The 19,284-nt window shown below is 41.9% G+C and overlaps 1 protein-coding gene across 1 annotated transcript in view; it reads right to left on the bottom strand.

Moving 5' to 3' along the window:
- Positions 1 to 2,682: 2,682 nt before the first annotated feature.
- The window catches only part of SSU72 (SSU72 homolog, RNA polymerase II CTD phosphatase), a 115,229-nt gene continuing 98,627 nt past the window's right edge, over positions 2,683 to 19,284 (bottom strand). Inside the window, exons 3-5 of the mRNA XM_068240581.1 lie at positions 9,453 to 9,592; positions 7,148 to 7,266; positions 2,683 to 3,311 (exon numbers count right to left, since the gene is read on the bottom strand). Coding sequence (XP_068096682.1) covers positions 3,210 to 3,311; positions 7,148 to 7,266; positions 9,453 to 9,592 — 361 coding nt within the window. The 3' untranslated portion in view covers positions 2,683 to 3,209. The remainder of the gene's footprint in view (positions 3,312 to 7,147; positions 7,267 to 9,452; positions 9,593 to 19,284) is intronic.

The raw sequence follows: 19,284 nt of genomic DNA, 5'->3' as shown, positions 1-19,284 counted from the left end.
TGCTGGTTTAATGAACCATAGTTGGAAACTCCTTTTATTTAGGTCCATTATTAATAGTGGAGAGCTCTGTTAATCTTGCTCTATTTGAACTAAACAAAAGATCCTGGTGTACACTAATCTGAGATTAATGAATTGTGTGTGAAAGTCAAAGGACTTTTATATAAGTTTAAAAATTCATTTTTTGTTTACTGACTACTAAAAAGGAAGAATCACTCACCTGGAACCAGTGTGCAGACCATCTAATCTACATACTTGTTCCAGGTGAATGATTATATCCACAGGACCAGAATACAAACGATTATTTACAAGGTTAGCAGTGGCAGCATCTGTATTTAAGTCTACCAGCATTATGATAACCCCAATGCTGCAGCCCATCCAGGTCCCAACTCCTACAGTAATCAATATTTATTGTGACTATTTTGCATGCTACCACAAAATATACAGCATACCCCATTACACCAGGCAGCGGAGTAATCCTGAATATCCTCATGTCACGTCACAAGTAGGCTTTGTATTCAAGTTATCCAAAATCAGATGTGAACTGCTACAAAAGTAAAAGACTGACTGTTGCCTGGGAGGGATCAGGACGGAATCCCTTGGGCGGCAGTGCAGGGCCAAGGCTGTACATCTGCGTCACTAGCCCCTAGGCTAGCAATGTGTTCTGTTGCTACATTGGAGAGCTGATGGGGTAGAGCACAGAGTGGCTGGGCCGAGAACAATGCCCTGGGCCAGCTCTTGGCCAAATCAAACTGCTGGGTCGATCGACTGCCGATGCACCCAGGGGAATCTGGTATCACTGTACATATACTAGATTCTCAGCAGAGGCGGTCCTAAATGCCCACTGTGGCAAAGAACCATCTAGCATGTGTAAAAAGTATTCAGTTTGCCAAACTTTGTATCTTGAAACACAAGGTAAAGATAGCCTGCTTACATCTTATCTATGGCTATTCTTCTTGTTTCCCTTTAAAAAGAACCGGTGAAGATACATATAAGTACACTGCTGATTAGTAGTAAACACCTGAGCCAACATCTGCATTCAAGTGAGATATCCCAACACCTCCATAACTATGGGTCTAATCCATCTCACTGACTGAAGTGGTGAAGCAGGGAGAGCACTGACAGGCAGCCCTGGAGATTCAAACTGTAACTAATTGTATAATTATGGTACACCATCCTTTACCTGCCTCCTTTCCCACTGGAACAGTCCCAGAAGCAGCAGATGAGGCCCAAGGTCCTATCAGCCAAAGTACATTGTCTGTGAGAACTCCATTTGCCTTCTCCAGACACTAGAGGTAACAGATTCCCCACTGCAATTTGCTTGTTGTTCAAATGAACCTGAAGTGAGAGGGATATGGAGGCTTCCATATTTATTTCCTTTTAAGTTATACCAGTTGCCTGGCTATCCGGTTGATCTTCTGCCTCTTATACTTTTAGCAATAGACCGTGAACAAGCATGTAGCAGATCAAATGTTTCTGCCATAATTGTCAGATGTGACAAGATTAAAGTGACACTGAAGCGGAAAAAAAAGTATGATATAATGATGTGTATGTGTAGTACGGATAATTAGTAGCAAAGAAAAAAGAGTCTCATTTTTATTTCCAGTTATATAGCTTTTTTTATATAACATTGCTTAATTCTCTAATATTTGCAGTTTAGAAACTACACTCTGCTTTTTAAACTGAAACAGAGCAGAGCTAATGACCCTTTGAACTTCCTGCAGTAATATCTTATCCGAAGTTGTCTTTCACTGTTTCTCTGATGTATAAGTGCTTCAGAAAATAGCATTTCTCTCTGACTAAATTAGACGGAGAGCTCAGAGAAGCTTTTTTGCATAGCTAACAAGTGAAGTTTCTTAACTCTTCCTGTACTGGAAACAGGAGACTCACATCTGTGCTACTAATGTTCTATTTCTTAGCTGTACTACCCATACAAATCATGATATCATACGTTTATTTTTACTTCAGATTCCCTTTAACCACATGCTTGTTTTCAGGAGTGTGATTCAGGCACCATTGCAGCCAAATAGATCAGCAGGACCGCTAGGCAACTGGTATTGTTTAAAAGGAAATAAATATGGCAGCCTCCATATTCTTCTCACTTCAGGTGTCGTTTAAGTCTGTCATTCATGGTAATTGAGATGCAAGGAAGGCAGATGGAGTGCTTCTACACACAGTGTTCTCCCTTCTGCTCAATGCAGCAAGGATCATGGTTCCTGGGAACAACATGTACTGTCCTACAGCCACAGGGCATTACACGGGGGCAGAGGTGGCTGAGAGAAGGCAAGTATGCAACAGTGTGCGACAAGTATACATCTCCTTTAACAACAAATCTGCAGCAGCAAGAGCCATGTTGATTTTTTAACATTTTTCTTACAGGAAACCTGAAGAGAAAGAGATATGAATGCTATTAAAAATATCCTGCCTGTCTGTTGTGCCAATAACACCCCCCTCCCCCCAGCAGTATAGCAGGTGTTATCTGCTAAATAATGCGGTTTATTGTATAAAATGTGGTGGTGCAGAGCTAGTGGTAGCCTCTTATACTGCAATAGGAGCCCCTTCTAGGTGTATGGCCATTGTAAAAGAAGTATAAAGATGGCAGCTTCCATATCTCTCTCCTTACAAGTTCCAGGTCTATAGCTGAGACACTACTGAAGCCAAAAGAAAGAACAATGAACATGAAAGGCAGGCAAGCAGCACTTTATAGAAAAGAACAGAGATGGAAACCAGTATATTTCTCTCCTTACAGGTTTCCGGGTGTCAGTACATCACTACATTGAGCACAGGCCTACCAAGGTGCGGTTACCCTCCTCACAGGAAGGAGATTACAGCCAGCAGCACCATAACAAAGTCGTCATCCCCATAGGAAGCAAAGTCATAAAAAAAATAAAATAAAATAATACTTCTTTAGCACAATCATAGGAAATCCTGATTCCTTATTTTTTGCTTTTGTGTTTTTTCCATTTGTTTTTTTGTTTTTTTCATATATAGAACTTTCATAGTCTCTAATTTCTTTTCCATATATACATAAATGTTTGTACATCCCTGCCCGTCTTGGACAAAATACCTGATGGACAAAAAACACGGTGCAGGAGAAACACAAGAAGGGAGGAGAAGAAAAAAAAAAATCTGTTGAAAAAAAGGTTTCCTTTAAATGTTCATCTCCAGAATACAATATATTGTAGGCAGAATAAGGCGAGACTGGACTTGCGTCAATAGAAGCAGATAGTGTGGAGAAAGGTTCGACCACTTTTGTCTTCAAACTCTTGTAACAGTTCATCAATTTCATTCTCCATGTCGTCTGTGTGTTGTATCTGCAATGGAAGGACATAGGTTAGAGCAGTGGCAGTATGTGACAATAGTATTTTAATGGTTATGTATATTCTATATTTCTTAATAAGTCAGCTTAAAGCAGACACAAACTCTTGCACAGCACACAATGAAAAGTCTTTATTCCACATATAGATGCTGAAGAAATACACCGCACTGTGTTCATTTACTCAAATCGAAGTGTCTTACTAAATCTGAATAGACTGCAGGAGCACCCATGGCTCTCTACACACGCAATAAACATTGAGGACCTGATCCCACTAATGCAAATGTGGCTGCTTCTGTTTTCTTTTCAGTATCTGTAAAGGTGGCCACACACACATACATACATACACACACACACACACACACACACACACACGATACAACAAAATGATCTGATTTTACGGCAATTCGATAAAACCAATCGGATCTCCCCCAAAAAAATCGAAAGCTTTTTTTCCCATTCAACTGAAAAATCCGATCGGATTTCCCGTTTTCTTCGATTTTTATCCATCCAGAATGCCAGATATTTTTCTTCAATTTTTCTAAAGATTGTATGGTGTGTGCTAGATTGTCAATTTATTAATATACACACCCTAGCAATTTTGTCAGAGTTTCCAATCATTTTTATCATAATTGGGGAAACATTGAACATAGGTGTGTGGTACATTGGTCCTATTTTTGAAATGTTACAATCAGTCAGAAAAATTGATTGCAATTCTTAAATTGAACAGATATTTAAAAAATAGTATGGTGTATGGCCACCTTAACGTGGATGTGTAACTGAAAAGCGGACACAACTGCGTCAGTGGGCTCAGGCCTGAAAGCTTAATCTTTTCAGAGCTCTTTGCAGTTCTAAAAACTGTATTTATTTGGGGGGGCTGCAATGACTGTGGCTGTGGCTAATCTACATGTTGCCACTCGGTACACTTATCCAACGACATGGCCTGACGTACCACTGCTACGCCGATGACACACAGTTATACCTGTCCTTCAAACCTGGTGGAACAGACCCTACCCCAAAAATAAACTCTTGCTTAGCTGAGCTTCAGGCATGGATGAATGATAACTGGTTGAAACTGAATGCTGACAAAACTGAGGTCCTGTTTGTCCAAAGCCAGTGCTCGCCATCAAAACAGCTCTATCCTAAAGCAACACCAATCAGGATTGGGAATTCAGACATAAACAGCTCCAACCTTGTGCGCAGCCTTGGCGTACTAATCGATGGGGAATTGAGTTTCAGAAACCAAATTTCATCTGTAGTTAAATCTTCCTTCTTTCATCTGAAGAACATTGCAAAGATTAAACATCTGATTCCCCCAGAGGATCTTCAAACCCTAGTCCACGCCTTCATCACATCACGGCTGGACTACTGCAATGCCCTTTATGCTGGCCTCCCCAAAAAGGACTTGCGTCGCCTGCAATTAGTGCAGAATGCTGCTGCCAGATTGCTAACAAACCAGCCTCGCCACTGTCACATTACACCGATCCTTCGCTCACTGCACTGGCTACCAGTAGAATGGAGAATACTCTTCAAGATTGGACTGCTGACATTCAAATCCCTGCACAATCTGGGCCCTGGATACATGAAGGACTTGCTGAAGCTGCACCACACCTCTCACAACCTCAGATCAGCAAGTTCTATAAACTTGGTCACTCCCAGAGTGCACCTCAAAAAATCTGGAGACAGAGCCTTCTGTCATGCTGCCCCTACTCTTTGGAACTCCCTACCACACCCAGTAAAGACAGCACCATCCCTGGAGCTATTCAAATCCAGACTGAAAAGCCACCTGTTTAGCCTGGCATTTCCAGATTTATAAAATTCTTCCCCTGTACCACGATGGTCGGAGCCATGCTTATGCGCTTTGAGTCCCACGGGAGAAAAGCGCTTTACAAATGTTATTTGTTGTTGTTGTTTTAGAGCAGAGAGGAAATTCTGAGTTTAATTCCACTTAAATGCAGTGCTTTAAGCATCACAAACGGGGTGATCTATTAAAAAAAGAACTAAGAGCAAACCACTAGAACTTCTCATAGCACGTAAATATTACACAGGGCTTTAGCGTACATAGAGTTTTTAATGTCTGTTACTGTCCTTCAGAGGACTTTAAAATAGAATACCTCTTTCAGAGTTATATACAGGAGGACCTGTTTTGATCACATGATCACATGCCAATAATGTTTTAAGCCGTATGAAGAGAACAGACCAACCAGGAGAAATCCAATGAAAACAAAAAAGAATAGTTGATAGACAAAACACAAAACATTTATGGCCCGCTTTTCTCCTGGCAGACTCAAAGCACCAGAGCTCCAGCCACTAGGGCGCGCTCTATAGGCACTAGCAGTGTTAGGGAGTCTTGCCCAAGGTCTCCTCACTGAATAGGTGCTGGCTTACTGAACAGGAATAGCCAAGATTTTTTTTTACTATTTTAAAACAAAGAACGGACAAGATGGAGGGAGGGACAGATCAGGATCATGATATAAGTTATGCTAGGAGAAAAAGTTTTTGTTCCTACAAAAGCAAACTTTTCCTGATTTACCTGATTTTTAGGACAAAGCATTCTAGTTATGCTTTAAAAAGGAATTTGTGAGTCCCAAAGCAAAAAATACTGGAAAGTCAGGTTTCAATGATGAGCGTCACAGAGACGTGAAAGGAAAGCCTCTGGTCATGTGATCTACAAGATGGCGGCGGTGTGCAGAGGTAAGGATTCTACCAGTCTCTCTCTTGAGAGTATGGTAATATAATCAGGGCCAGTTCTGTACTTTTTGCTGCCTGAGACAAACTTGTGAGGATGCGCCCCCCCCCCCACTTGGAATGATCGCACACAGCACCCGACAATTTACTCGCTTCATTTAATGTTCTCACATGACATGCTGCAGCTCAACACAATTGCACACTGGCTGGCTGTGAATCTGACATGCAAACTGCTCACTCTCAGCCACTCCATTCCTCCTCAGTCAGGGCAGCAGTCCCTCCTCCTCCCATCTGATGTTCAAGTCAAATGAAACACTGCTGCTCTCCTGCCTCCCCCCTCCTCACTCACTGTCCGACTCCTCACACAGCACAACAAGCTGCTTTTCCCCAATGATGACCTCTTCACCTCGCTCACTCTCCTCTTGCTTCTCCTCCTACTCTGACGGCATGTGGTTAGTGTAAACCCAGCACAAACATGCTGCCCCTGCAATCTCTGCGTCTGATGCAAGAATTTCACCTTGCTTCATGAGAGAACCAGCCCTGAATATAATCCCTCCTCCGGATCTCATGCACAGAGGCTCCCATTCACAATAAAGTTTTAGTTTTTTGTTTGTTTAATTTCAACTATATGCCACCCACATCTCAACATCCCCAACTGGAAATTTGTTTCAAGAATACAGAATGTTCCATTCCATTAATATAGAAAAAATAAAAAGAATAATCCAAACCTTAACGTTTGTTTTTGGGTTTTTTGTTTGCTTACTAAAATACTATTGAGAATGAAGAATAAGTATCCGGGCACCAGCCAGCAGTAATGCTTAATTCACACCTTTAATTCCTCCACCTGGAATTCCAAACATACAATACATACAGTCGGCCGACTATGTATTGTATGTTTGGAATTCCAGGTGGAGGAATTAAAGGTGTGAATTAAGCATTACTGCTGGCTGGTGCCCGGATACTTATTTCTTCATTCTCACTGGTTGTATCAATATCTTCTATCCGGAGGCACAGATTGTCCACCTGCTACCCCCTGGATCTGCCTGTCTGCTCATCTAGTGCCAACCAAATTTTGTGCGCTTTTTTCTGTGGATCTTACTAAAAAACTAACAGAAAAACAAATCATGTATAATTTAGAAGACTTACACATTGGCAAAGTTCACAGATTAGAAAAGCTCCTAATGTGGCTTCTTCATGATTATCCTGAATATCAACATTTATGACATGAACAGGTTGGCACGTCTCTTGTTCTCTAGAGTTTAGGTCTGCAAAGGAGAAAAAAAAGATTACTGTAGATGTACGTCATCATGAGGTCATGCTACACGGTAGCATCATGACGAAATAGAAATATTAAGGCTAAGTTCACACTGAACTTGTTGCAATGCGATTGGGATCTCCACGTAATGCATAGTACCTCAAAGCCGGTCATATGGAACACAGCCGTAATACGTGCGTTATCCAGTAGCACACAGCTTGGCTCGCATTACTACGGCTGAACTGAACGCACAGCGTAGCCAGTGGGTCTGATGTGAAGAAGCCCATTGTGGGACTACTGCAGTGCACTGCTGTGCGGTTGCAACTTGCGTTTTAATGAACCACACTGCGTTTAATGTACCGCAATGTGCTTAATGTGCAATCACGCTAAGACTGATTCACACTATGTTGTCGTGGTACAGTATCCATTTTGCTAGGAGCATCGCATTCCCATCGCAATGCAAAAATAGATGCAAAATCGGCCTCAAGTGAATGTATTGTGGTTCTTTTTGCATGTTTTATTATGTCTATCATTAAAACAAAGTTTTATTTCCTATCATGGGATATTATAAGCAGAGGCGTATCTAGAGGGGTACAGGCATGGCTCATGTCATGGGCACCACAGCACCATGGGCGCCATGCTTGCCCCTGTGCTGCAGGGCCATGCCTACTCCGACGCCTATTCATCACTCAGACCTCATATCAAATGTATTCTGTTATCTGGAAAACATGGCTACTTAACCACTTGCCGAATGCGCACTCATACCGCGCGTCGGCAAAGTGGCAGCTGCAGGACCAGTGACGCAGTTCTGCGTCGCCGGCTGCAGGCTAATTAATCAGGAAGCAACCGCTCGCGTGAGCAGCTACTTCCTGTCAATTCACGGCGGGGGGCTCCGTGAATAGCCTGCGGGCCGCCGATCGCGGCTCGCAGGCTAAATGTAAACACAAGCGGAGATAATCTGCTTTGTTTACATTGTACGGCGCGCTGCTGCGCAGCAGCGCCGTAAGGCAGATCGGCGATCCCCGGCCAATCAGCGGCCGGGGATTGCCGCCATGTGACAGGGGACAGCCTGTCACTGGCTGCACAGGACAGATAGCGTCCTGTGCAGCCCAGATCACCAGGGGGGACAGGGAGGAGGGAATCAATCTCGCAGCGGAGGGGGGCTTTGAGGTGCCCCCCCCCGCAACACCCATCAGGCAGGAGCGATCAGACCCCCCCAGCACATCATCCCCCTAGTGGGGAAAAAGGGGGCGATCTGGTCGCTCTGCCTGCACCCTGATCTGTGCTGGGGGCTGCACAGCCCACCCAGCACAGATCAGCTAAACCAGCGCTGGTCCTTAAGGGGGGGTAAAGGGTGGGTCCTCAAGTGGTTAATTTATGTATGTAGGGCACAGTTGGCTTAGTGTTAGAAAAGAGGACAGAAAGGGAATAAGAAGAGATATTTTCAAAAAAGTAACTTCAACAATATCCTGAGACCAAAAACACAGGCAACCATAACACACGTACGCGAGAAGGGATGCCCTTCTTAGAAAGAAATGGGCTCTGACCAAGAAGGAGGGGGCACAATTTCAGTGTTTGCCATAGGCTCTATGTTACTCAGATATGCCCCCTGATTATAATTAAATATTTACATTCTTTAAGTACTCCACCTTAATGAGCTGTAATCAGAAGGAAGTGCTGGTTCACTGTTGAAGTAAACATGTCTCTGAGATTACAAATGTAAAGTCTTTAGAGTTGGTGCCTGATAACCAAGCCCCCTCATGTAGAGTGGAAATAGGCTAAACAAATGCAGCTGCCGTTAACCTCAGGAAATTACTTTTTCTTGACCAAGGGCTGGGGCCTTACTAGAGTGCTTTCGAGGAAAAAGTGTTCCAAAAGTGTGGGGGCAATAGAAGTCTAGGGCAGTGATTCCATTGTGGCCTTTGTGTTTTTCCAAAATCACAAATGTGAAGCATTTTCAGAACGATTCCATTGAAGGAATGCAGGGTCAATATCGCATTCCTCCAAATCGCTTCAGCAATTGCTTGGGGTTTTGTGTAACAAATCACTATCATAAAATGCTCCTTAGTGATTTCTGGTACATTCTAGTAACTGCAATATGTACATTCTAGTAACTGCAATATGTAGGAATGGATAACCAAGCTACTAAAGCAAAGCAGACTGGACTATACAGGTAACATCAAAAAACGTTCTTACCTTCAACTACTTGATCATAGACTCTTTCTTCACAGGTGATCACCAAGTCAAAATAGTCCTTACAGTTCTGGAACCTCTCTGGTCGAGGCTTGATTCTCTTGTTTCGGTCCAGCATGTGTAAAATACCATTCTGTGTATATCTGATTTGGCTTAAATTAAGGAAAGTTCACAGCAATTTATACTAACTGCATAAACTAAATTATTCACTATTTTGCAAACTGAAGCAACGTCAAACCATACCACCCATTATATGCAACCTTTGATGGAAATGTCACTGTGTACCATGTGCCTTAGTGTCTCCATGTTAGATAGTAAGGATTACCTGTGCCAGTGCCACCACCTGTCAGCAGAAAAGGTGCCTGGCTTACCCAAAAGCTGAGGAAACCTCCAAACAGGAGTCTATTCTCCCATCCAAACTGGAAAACTGATTAACTGATTGGAGAAGCACCATCAAATTATATAGTAGATCCAATCTCTGGAGAGAAAGGCCACGAAACCGCACCAGACTGTATAGAATAATGCAAGTAACTTCATTTATACCAATTCGATGATAAAAACACTTAAAAACAGCAACATAATAAAAAGGTAGGCAAATTGTAATAATCATATTAGTTCTATATTGCACATGACAGTGCATAATAAATTGCAATCACCTTATAATGTACGCAACCTAGTAGGATTACACAAATATATTACTTGGGGGGATGCAAAAAAAAAAAATCCTCAAAAAACAAAAAAGACTCACCAAACCAAGAAAAATCTAAAACTAAATGTAAAACAAAATGGAAGTTTTCCATTTTTCTTGGTTTGATGTTTATTTGATCTCATGTGTCTCCATTTTTGGAGTCTTTTTACATTTTTAGTACTTGGAACTTTACAGCAACAGATTTGTATTTATGTACCATTATACCGGTATGTGATTTCCCTCTGCAGGGTTTATTGCACGTGCACTTCACTGTTTTTGAGGGTTTTTTTCCGCAATATTGAACTAATATGATGATTACAATTTATCAACCTTTTATTACCATATGCTCCCGCTTTATAGTGTTTTTATCATGGAATTGGTATAAGTAAAATTACTTTCATTATTCTATATGGTCTAGTGCGGTTTCTTGGGCTTTCTGTTAAGAAATTGGATATCCAAATGGAAAAAGTCTACATCAGTAGGCCATTCCTATGAGCTAGATATAATCACATAACTGATCAAGTATAAACCTGGCACTTGGAAGAGGGCCTAATGACACCAACTGCACTTCCTGCATGAACTCCAGCTCCCAAAGAGAAGTGTGGATAGACAAGTGCTTGGCTTTCAAGCAGGATGAACACCTAAAGTTAAGCACCACTACACACGCTGGATTGAACTCTGCCATGGCGCCCGAAAAAGGCTGCCTCGTCAGAGAATCTAGTGTGAATCCAGCGTGTACAGCAGCCGCATGACATCCCTGTGCATGTGTCTCGACTCTTCCCCTCTCTCTACTGAATAGACACATCTCTCTGGTAACAGCTGAATCAGCTCAGCAGTAGAGGGGGAGGGGGCCGAGTGAAGACATAGGTACAGGGAGATTCTTGCCTTTGCCGATGACCAGAAATAAGCAAGCTTCTACTGCACTCTGCAGTGAAAATAAACTATTTTACAGAGAGGGAACACCTGAGAATAATTTCAAATGTTCTTTTATGTTGCTACGAGTAGTTTGTGACATTTTCAATTTAAAAAGTATAATACTACTTTAAACAGAAATGTAGGTAACCATGCTTGCCAATTGCTCCTTCTTTTGAGGCTACAAAAACCCAACTCTTCCTCTCCACATAGATTTGTGTTAAACATTGTTAAATCAGCCCTTTAAAGGTCATATTGGACAACACGAGATAAAATGATACATATTGTGTAAAATGTGTAAGGAAAAATGAGAAGTTTCAATGTTTGCAGAGCAGAACTTTAAGAAATTGGTACATGTAAAAAAGGTGGGTGGATGGGGTGGTTATAGCATATTTCATGGCTTCAACAAATGTAAAATCAATTTATAAATAGGTCTTTTCATTAGAGAGCTTTAACTCCTACCAGATAAGAAGAAGCAATCTAGTGAATTGCCCTTTTCAATCAATATGAACAGAGCTTCCAGCAAAGATTCAAGCATATTTGTTATAACTTCAAATGCACTGCTAGGCCTAGTTTGCCTTTTAATTTCTCTGCCTTGTGCTAATTTTCATAGCTGGAGAAATGTGTGTTATAATTATACCTGGACTCATTTTGCAGGGACTTTTTTTTTCTAAATCGAAAAAAATTGATTGCAATTTCTAAAGCCTTGCCGGATGATGTCATATGCTACACTGCAGTCTTTAAAGTGGACCTCAACTCTCCCACAGGACAGAAGGAAAACAGAAATGCACCCTGTATGTATTTAGAGAGTTTAGCCTGTCTAATTCCGTTATCTGTGACTAATCACCCCCGTAATTTGATCTATCCTGTGCCATGGCAGAGCAGCTAATTTGTAAACACAGGATTTTAACACTATGTCTGCTTCCATGAAAGCAAGACGTAGACACACTGCAGGTTGAAATCTGCTTCAAAAACCTCAAGCATTTCGCAGATCTGCTAGAGGTTTTTGGTGTGCACTGGGCCTAACAAAGATTTTTTTCTTTAAAAGTTACTGGTATTATTTTGTTGCCTATCTTTAAAAGCAGAGAGGAAGTTCTGAGTTCAGGTCCAGTTTAAACAGGTTTTATTCCCCCAAAATGTGGATTGTAACTCACTAGTTCTGATCTACTAAAGCCATGATAAGTAGATTGTCTGAACAAATGAGTTTCCCAACCAGTTGTCAGCCATCGCTTTGGCCTGATACAATGACTACAGTGGTTGTCAACAAACGACAGACAGATATGCTTTATTGCTACGTGGTTTGCTTAGAAGACATTTCCTTATAGAGCAATGTAACCTCAAGTAAAAATCAGATCAATTTAAAATCATTATTATGCTGTTAAAATGCCATTAAGAAGTCTTCTATCATTTTTAGCAGGCTTTTAAATTATAAAGGTAGTACAGAATCATTAACACAATTTTTAAATTATGTCTTGCTTATTAGTCTCATGCTCCTATTTTCAATTTAAGGGGTTAAATTGCTTGGAACCCTGAAGTCTGCAGAGCAGCCATTTCAGTGTGAACAATCTGGTTCATTTAGCTGCCAAGAAAAATGAATAATGAACATTAAGGGTCCTTACAGACTGAATCCATTTCGATCCGTTGCAATGGACAATATCATCCCAACGCAACGCAATGGTATTCCTATGGTACTTTCACATTGAGTGTGGTGGGATCCAACTGAGTAACACGGATCAACATTTTATTTCATTTTCTTGCTTTTAATTAGTACTGCTGTAATTTGTATTTATGGTCACTTTTCACTAAAGGGCAGTGTAAGACAATAACGGAGGACTTCTGTCTTCAGTTTCTATATTTTCTGCTAGAGAGAGTGATTAAAGCATTCCAAGAATTTACAGCACATGTTCTGCTGACTGAGGTCAAAAGCAGTGCACTTACCTCAAACTAAATAACTCTATTGAAGCTGCTAATGGGTTAAACCTTTCAGTTCTCGTTATTAGCAGGGTTTGCTCACCCAAATAAAACTAAATTTGCTTCTATTTACTCTTCAGGACAGCCGAGGCTGCATTCAATTTGCTGTTAGACCTCTTCACTTGCATGCAGAAAACCCTGGTCTATTGACTCTTTCAATGCATAATAAATAAAAAGTGGAAACAGGCAGATTCTAAGTAGGCTTAGTAATAATGGCAGTAATGGCAGTATTTGTATAGCGCTTTTCTCCTGTCGGACTCAAAGCGCTTGCGAGGCAGCCACTAGAGCGCACTCAGTAGGCAGTAGCAGTGTTAAGGAGACTTGCCCAAGAAACTCCTTACTGAAATAGGTGCTGGCTTACTGAACAGGCAGAGCCGAGATTTGAACCCAGGTCTCCTGTGTCAGAGGCAGAGCCCTTAACCATTACACTATCCAGCCACTATCAGTACTATAGTACTATATGTGCCTATGTTTATTTCAAATATCTCAAATGTCAGTTCAGTATGCGTTAATATTTAGTCTTTTTTTTTTAGGTATGTGCCATTTCAAAATAGAGTTCTTTAAAATGGTATTAAGTTATTCCTTACAGTGCACTCATGTGAATTTCAAGCAAACTAAAAAGCAGAATAAATAGAGCAAAAGATTAAATTATTTTAAATATTGCTCTGCTCATTTGTAATCGTAGCAGAACTAGGAGGAGATTTAAACCCCAGTTTTAAGCTACTTTGTACATTCATGCAGGTTTATAAAATTATTCACCAAGTAGGATTCTAGCTCACCATACCCCCCCCCCCCCCCTTTTCTTTTTTTGGCCGATAACTCACACAGTACAATCCCTGGCAATGCGCATGCTTAACTGTGCAATGGTATGCAAGTAAGTAAGATAGAGGCAGATCCATTGTTTCCCACAATGCAGCAAGGTTCACAGACAGGAAACTGCCAAGAGTACATACTTTTCTTGTGTCTTGTGGGAGGGGTTTCACCACAATATCATCCATATAGCGCCCCCTGATGGACTGTTTGTGAAAAGGAAAAGATTTCTCATGGGAAAGGGGGTATCAGCTACTGATTGGGATAAAGTTCAATTCTTGGTTGGAATTTCTCTTTGAGTTACACAATTATTTACTGCAGAGATTAAAGGCTATGTAGAATCACACAAAAGTATATATTTTTGTCCTACTTAAGGCATAGAAAAATATAAATGAGCAATCTGTTATTTAGGTCACCACTGGAAGAAGATGATGCCTGCATAGAGCTATGATTTGTGACCCGCGCATTTGGCAGCTCACAGCAGGTAAATGTGATCACCTGATGATGTATAGTGAAAACCTGCACTCTAACTATCTGACTCCACCAAATCACTGCCACAAGTGTTTTCATCTCTCCATGGATGCTGAAAACCGTGTTTGAAGCAGATCTTCACTACTCTAGGTTATTTCTCCTAAAAAGTGAGCAATTTTCTACATTTCACACTCTTCCCATTCATTCGCCAATAACTATCATTACTTATCACACCTAAATGATCTATAACTTGTTGTTTTTTTCAACAATTAGGCTTGCTTTGGGTGGTACTTTTTTCTAATAATTATTTTATGCTATACGTATTTTAATGTGAATAATAATAATAATAAGAAAAAAAAATCATTTCTCAGTTTTAAGCCATTATGGTTTTAAAATAAAACGTGCAACTGTGGATGATTTAAATTATAATCCTAAAATAACGTATGGAGACAATATATTATTTGGAAATATAGATTTTTTTCTGGTCTCTGGTTTTCATTGTAATGTATGTGCTTCTTGTACTCCTTTATTCCCCTGCATAGTAGTTAGCCAGATGTGAATATTTACCCCCCCCCCCCCCCCCCCATGCTGCCCAATCACAGCATGGGGAGAGGGGCCGATTACTGGGGTTTATGTGGGAGGATTGGACCACCCGAAGGGGATCCTTGCTGAGTGTAATTAGGGGGAGGGGGGATCAATGGGCCCAGGTGCATGCTAGCAAGCACTTGGGTGGTTAAAATCCATGCATGAGTGGTTACAACCCATAAATTGGAAAGGAAAATGTACACATCTCACCCTTTATGAGCTGTAAAAGAGCCCAGCTGATACCAATCACCCTTTTTCTCCATGCAACATCAACAGGTTACAGTGCTGGCGAGTGGCTCTGAAAGAGAATGCCTCTTGAAAAGGCTGATGGGTTGTTCCACTTCCTGTCCCCAGCATTATGGTAAAGATAATAGGATATTGGCACTGCCAATCAAAGCTACTCCTGTCAATGATGGATTAAGACGAAATGGGGCCCTAGGCAAGGTGGTAGCTTTGGATCATCCTGATGGTCCTTTAGCCAATCTGAGGTGAGAGACAGGACAGAGAAAGTGGCATGTGGGCGCCCTAACCCCTATTAGGCCCCAGGTACTGGCCTAGGGTAACTAATTGATGATCTTGTTCTGGCTCCTGTGACAGGAAGTGTAGTGATGGAGAAGATCTTTTGAACTAAAAATGCATACAACTGTACGATAATTGTCGCTCATAGGACTACCTTGGAGCCACAGTTCAGCATCCAAGTGCTGTACAGACGTGCCACTAGGCTATAGCTGAGCTACATTTAAAGAGGGAATTAATACCATCATGCATAGTTGCTGTTTAATGCTCCAGTATGCTAGATCTTTGAATGATGTGCCAAGCCAGTTGTTCACACACTAGATTCTTGGCAAAGATGGTCTCAACCGACCGCCTCTACTGAGATTAGTCTATCTTGTGTACAAGGCTTAAGCACACTGGTTTCACCTCAAACACAGCTATAGCTGTATGAACAATCTAATAAAAGGACAAACTAGCACTGTTGAGGACAAGGGGAGTGTTCTAGCTGCAAGAGTATTTTTTTTTTTTTTTTGCCTTTTTTGGGATTCACTTTAAAGGGAACCTAAACAGAGGGATATGGATGTTTCCTTTAAAACAATACCAGTTGCCCGGCAAACCTGCTGATCTCTATGGCTGCAGTAGTGGCTGAATCACACACCTGAAATAAACATGCAGCTAATCCAGTCTGACTTCAGTCAGCGCACCTGATCTGCATGCTTGTTCAGGGGCTGTGGCTAAAAGTATTAGAGACTCAGGATCAGCTGGAGAGTCAGGCAACTGGTATTATTTTAAAAGGAAAAATCCATATCCTTCTCAGTTTAGGTTCCCTTTAAAGTAGGAATTTGAAATACAGTGGGTTGCAAAAGTATTTGGCCCCTTTGAAGTTTTCCACATTTTGTCATATTACTGCCACAAACATGAATTAATTTTTATTGGAATTCCACATGAAAGACCAACACAAAGTGGTGTACACATGAGAAGTGGAACGAAAATCATACATAATTCCAAACATTTTTTACAAATAAATAACTGCAAAGTGGTGTGTGCATAATTATTTGGCCCCCTTTGATCTGAGTGCAGTCAGTTGCCTATAGACATTGCCTGATGAGTGCTAATGACTAAATAGAGTGCACCTGTGTGTAATCTAATGTCAGTACAAATACAGCTGCTCTGTGAGGGCCTCATAGGAGAATATTGGGAGCAACAACACCATGAAGTCCAAAGAACACACAAGACAGGTCAGGGATCAAGTTATTGAGAAATTTAAAGCAGGCGTAGGCTACAAAAAGATTTCCAAAGCATTGAACATCCCATGGAGCACTGTTCAAGCAATCATTCAGAAATGGAAGGAGTATGGCACAACTGTAAACCTACCAAGACAAGGCCATCCACCTAAACTCACAGGCCGAACAAGGAGAGCGCTGATCAGTAATGCAGTCAAGAGGCCCATGGTGACTCTGGACGAGCTGCAAAGATCTACAGCTCAGGTGGGAGACTCTGTCCATGGGACAACTATTAGTCATGCACAGTACAAAGTTGGCCTTTATGGAAGAGTGGCAAGAAGAAAGGCATTGTTAACAGAAAGCATAAGAAGATTCAAAGCAAGGAAAGTGGAGTTCCAGCACTCTTAAAGATAGCAGCAGGAGATATAGACTGGACCTGAATACGCTGTATTGGATGTAAGTGTTAATTCTATGGAAAGGCGTGCATAGGCTTAATAGCAAACAGCAAACTTGTATGAGGGAGGGAGGCAAGGTGAGGCCAGCACTGTGATTCAGAATATTTATTAGGATAATCAATAGTAAAGATCACTTACAGTCAGCATTTGGTCAGATGCAATGCGGATGTGGTGGGCGCCAGGTCTAGATCCCCCTGCGGACGTCCGTTTGGCGCGTCTAGCGCTTGTTCACCGCAATGGGAAAAGATGGGGGCGGACTGTTTCGGCGTGGATGACATACCCACGCTGCAGCGGCACTTCCGTCTACGTCAGCCAGTCAAGCCCCCTAATCTCCATGGCAACCAACGACGCCCGCTTGCCCCGTGTAGAGGACGTGAGGTGTCCTTGTAACTAGGTGAGGGGAAGCATGGGGAGGCGGGGCGCATCGCCGAGCCAATCAGCGTCCAGCTCCAGAGCGTAAACATATGCACACTGAATGTAGGTGCATGTAGAAAACTTACTGTATTAGAAGTTTTAAAAGCTTAGGAGCACGGGCGGTGACGGCACGGACTAACGTCCCAGCACCCAGGCAACCCGTCACCAGCATAAATTGCACATAGAAACCATTAAAAACAAACTGAAGCTAAAAGAGGCGGGAGAGAAAGAGGGAGGGAGGAGAAAGGGAAGGGCCAGGACGATGTAGAAGACGGCCCACGGTCAGGAAAGCATAAGAAGTCCCGTTTGCAGTTTGCCACAAGCCATGTGGGGGCCACAGCAACCATGTGGAAGAAGGTGCTCTGGTCAGATGAGACCAAAATGGAACTTTTTGGCCAAAATGCAAAACGCTATGTGTGGCAGAAAACTAAGACTGCACATCACTCTGAAAACACCATCCCCACTGTCAAATATGGTGGTGGCAGCATCATGCTCGGGGGGGGGGGGGGGGGGTGCATCTCTTCAGCAGGGACAGGGAAGCTGGTCAGAATTGATGGGAAGATGGATGGAGCCAAATACAGGGCAAACTTGGAAGAGAACCTCTTGGAGACTGCAAAAGACTTGAGACTGGGGCGGAGGTTCACCTTCCAGCAGGACAATGACCCTAAACCTAAAGTCAGGGCAACAATGGAATGTTTTAAAACAAAACACATCTATGTGTTAGAATGGCCCAGTCAAAGTCCAGATCTAAATCCAATCGAGAATCTGTGGTAAGATCTAAAAACTGCTGTTCACAAACGCTGTCCATCTAATCTGACTGAGCTGGAGCTGTTTTGCAAAGAAGAATGGGCAAGGATTTCAGTCTCTAGATGTGCAAAGCTGGTAGAGACATACCCTAAAACCTAGGTTCTCAACGCGTGGTACGCGTACCCCAGGGGGTACTTCTGATGGTTCCAGGGGGTACTCAGGCTTGCTATACTTAACCAAGAATAATGAATTTAGAGTTTTAGAAAATTATAAATCTTATTTGTACAACACCAAATTAGTATTTTAGCTAATTAAAAGCAATAGTAAATGCTTGGAAATTGTTTAGAACCAATGATCATGTACTATGACTAAATATATATTTGTCAAGGGGTACTTGTGATAATGTTTACTATGCTAGGGGGTACTTGGTGAGTTTAACGGTTTAAAAAGGGTACATACCAATAAAATGTTGAGAAACACTGCCCTAATAGACTGGCAGCTGTAATTGCAGCAAAAGGTGGTTCTACAAAGTATTGACTCAGGGGGCCGAATAATTACACACACCCCACTTTGCAGTTAATTTGTAAAAAATGTTTGGAATGATGTATGATTTTCGTCCCACTTCTCACATGTACACCACTTTGTATTGGTCTTTCACGTGGAATTCCAATAAAATTGATGCACGTTTGTGGCAGTAATTTGACAAAATGTGGAAAATATGGAAAACTTCAAGGGGGCCGAATACTTTTGCAAGCCACTGTAAGAGGAATATGGATGGGCCCATTGACTTCCTTTTAAAAATACTATTTAGTTTCATTTGTACGGTAATAGATCCTAGTTTATAGACTTAAAGGGATACTGTAGGGGGGGGGGGGTCGGGGGAAAATGAGCTGAACTTACCAGGGGCTTCTAATTGTCCCCCGCAGACATCCTGTGTTGGCGCAGCCACTCCCCAATGCTCCGGCCCCGCCTCCGGTTCACTTCTGGAATTTCTGACTTTAAAGTCAGAAAACCACTGCGCCTGCGTTGCCGTGTCCACGCTCCCGCTGATGTCACCAGGAGTG

The sequence above is a fragment of the Hyperolius riggenbachi genome, chromosome 6 (genome assembly GCF_040937935.1).
Source record: "Hyperolius riggenbachi isolate aHypRig1 chromosome 6, aHypRig1.pri, whole genome shotgun sequence".
Taxonomy (NCBI): Eukaryota; Metazoa; Chordata; class Amphibia; order Anura; family Hyperoliidae; genus Hyperolius; species Hyperolius riggenbachi.
Note: the sequence above shows the minus strand (reverse complement) of the source record. Positions and strands in the feature narration are given on the sequence as shown.